This window comes from Dendropsophus ebraccatus, chromosome 9, assembly GCF_027789765.1.
Source record: "Dendropsophus ebraccatus isolate aDenEbr1 chromosome 9, aDenEbr1.pat, whole genome shotgun sequence".
Lineage (NCBI taxonomy): Eukaryota > Metazoa > Chordata > Amphibia > Anura > Hylidae > Dendropsophus > Dendropsophus ebraccatus.
The window spans coordinates 61,248,674-61,251,157 of NC_091462.1; the positions used below are offsets into that span (position 1 = coordinate 61,248,674).

A 2,484-nucleotide genomic window follows, 5' to 3' on the forward strand; every position below is an offset into this window, starting at 1 on the left:
GCGTCCAATGCACACCATGTATTGAATAACGGACGTTTTTACCACTGATGTCAAAATAATGAACATGACAATTATTTTCGGACGTCTTTTGCAAACAGCGGACGTTGTTTAGTTGTTCACACATAGTTTTTCTTTTGTCACCATTTGTGACTATTAAATTAAATGGACTTTTCAGTTAAGCCACACCCAAAGGCCAGTTAGTAACCCAAACTAGAATAACATACAATGTTCTATGGATACTTCTCATATGTGATTGGTGCTTCAAAGAAACAACTAGATGAATTTGAAAAACTTGACCTTTGTGTCGGAGTTTATCCTCCTTGGATTCTCCAGTAACACAAGTACACAAATAGCCTTATTTCTGGTATTTTTGAGCTTTTATATAATAACCTGTCTGGGAAATTTCCTAATCATAGTTGTTACTCTGACAAATACTAGGCTACATAAGCCAATGTATTTTTTTCTAACAAATCTTTCTGTCTTGGATATCATCTACTCAACCACAAATGTGCCTAAAGCATTAAGAGACTTAGTGTCATTAAGAAAAACAATTTCTTTAGCAGCTTGTGCTGCACAAATGTATATTTCACTTGCTCTTGGCATAACAGAATGTTTTTTATTCGCTGTAATGGCATATGATCGATATGTTGCTATATGTTACCCATTACACTATGTTACAGTAATGACCAATACTCTCTGTTTCTGTGCTTCTGTAAGTACATGGGCATGTGGATTTATCTTCTCTTTTATCCAAATTACAACTACTTTAAATGTGCCAACTTGTGGGCACAATATAATCAACCATTTTTTCTGTGAAGGACCAGGGTATTTATCACTGAGCTGTACTGATAACTTTATTAATAATGTGGTCACGTTTATCCTCTGTGTCATTATCCTAATGATACCTGTTTGTTGCATTGTTATATCATATATCAGAATCATGAGGACCATTATGAAAATGAACACATCTGAAAGCAGGAGAAAAGCTTTTTCCACATGTGCATCTCATATGATGGCTGTTACCTTATACTTTGGTTCATGTTCAGCTATGTATATGAAACCACAATCTTATTATTTACCAAAGAGGGACAAAATTATTGCAATATTTTATATTATTGTAACTCCAATGCTAAATCCTTTAATATACACACTTCGAAATAGGGAAGTTACTTTAGCTCTAAAAAATTTTGGACAGTGGTGCCTTGAATTACTAGCATAATTCGTCGGGGACTGCGCTTGTAATTCAAATCACTCTTAAACCAAAGCAAAATTTCCCATACGGAATCATTGAAATGCAGACAAAGGCTATGTTCACACAACATTTTTTCAGCTCTGTTTAAAATTACGTCCGTCATTTTAAGTTTAAAATAACGGACGTTATTTAACTGCATAGCCTTCCCTTAGTGCAATGACGGCTGTTGGTACATTATTCTAGTTTGGGGTTATTGGCCCAAATTGGCCTTTGGGTGCAGCTGTTTGCAAAAGACGTCCGAAAACAATTGTCATGATCATTATTTTGACGTCCGTTGCAAAAACGTACGTTATTCAATACATTGTGTGCATTGGACATCTGTCTTTCCATTGACTTCAATGCATTGCATTGCAGTCAGTTAAATCGCAAAAACAGACGTTATATTAAATAGAAAAAATCGTCCGCCTTTTCTCTATTTTTGACAATGTGTGAACATAGCCAAATGGTTCCACATCCCAAAAATAATGATTTTGTTTATTCTGAATAACACATAAATAGTGATGAGCAAGCATGCTCGTCCGAGCTTGGTACTCGATCAAGTATTAGGGTACTCGATGGTACTCGTTACTCGGACTCGAGAAAATCTTATCATCCATTTCCTGTAGGTTTGGGCGCTATTTGTCAGCCAATAAACATGCAGGATACTCTTTGATGCATCCTGCGATCACGTGGGACCCATACATGTCGATAGCAGCGATTGGTTGGCCAGATCAGATGACCCTGCCATATAAAACTCGGCGCCGACAGTGCTCGCTTCAGACGCATGCTGTGAGAGATCAGGGACAGAGCTGCTGCTGGTCAGGGAGAGTGTCAGTGTAGGATTTAGTGTTCCAGTAGGCAGGGTATATACTAGAAATATAAACAAACAGCCCTTTTCAGGGCTTAAAAGCGTTTTTTAACCCCTTAACGACCGCGGGCGTACATTTACGCCCCCGAATTGCGTGCCTTAACGCAAATGGACGTAAATGTACGCCCGCAGTTTCCCCGATCGCTGCGTGTACACACACAGCGATCGGGGAAGATGGCCTGCTATAATGTATAGCAGGCCATCCTAGCTTGTCGGCACGGGGAGTGGTTAACCCCCCCATGCTGACGATCGCTGCTATTGGCTGATCAATTCAGATCAGTCAATAGCGGCGATCTGCAGCTTTCCGGGTCATTGGTGACTCGATGACCCGGAAAAAAATGGTGTCCGAGGACGGCACCAACCGCCATTACTGATAAAAGTAATG

General features: G+C 39.4%; 1 protein-coding gene across 1 annotated transcript; it reads left to right on the top strand.

Moving 5' to 3' along the window:
* Nucleotides 1-277: 277 nt before the first annotated feature.
* On the top strand, nucleotides 278-1,219 carry LOC138801780 (olfactory receptor 10A7-like). The gene has a single exon (XM_069984878.1). The coding sequence runs from the start codon at nucleotides 278-280 to the stop codon at nucleotides 1,217-1,219; it is 942 nt and encodes a 313-aa protein (XP_069840979.1).
* Nucleotides 1,220-2,484: the final 1,265 nt, after the last annotated feature.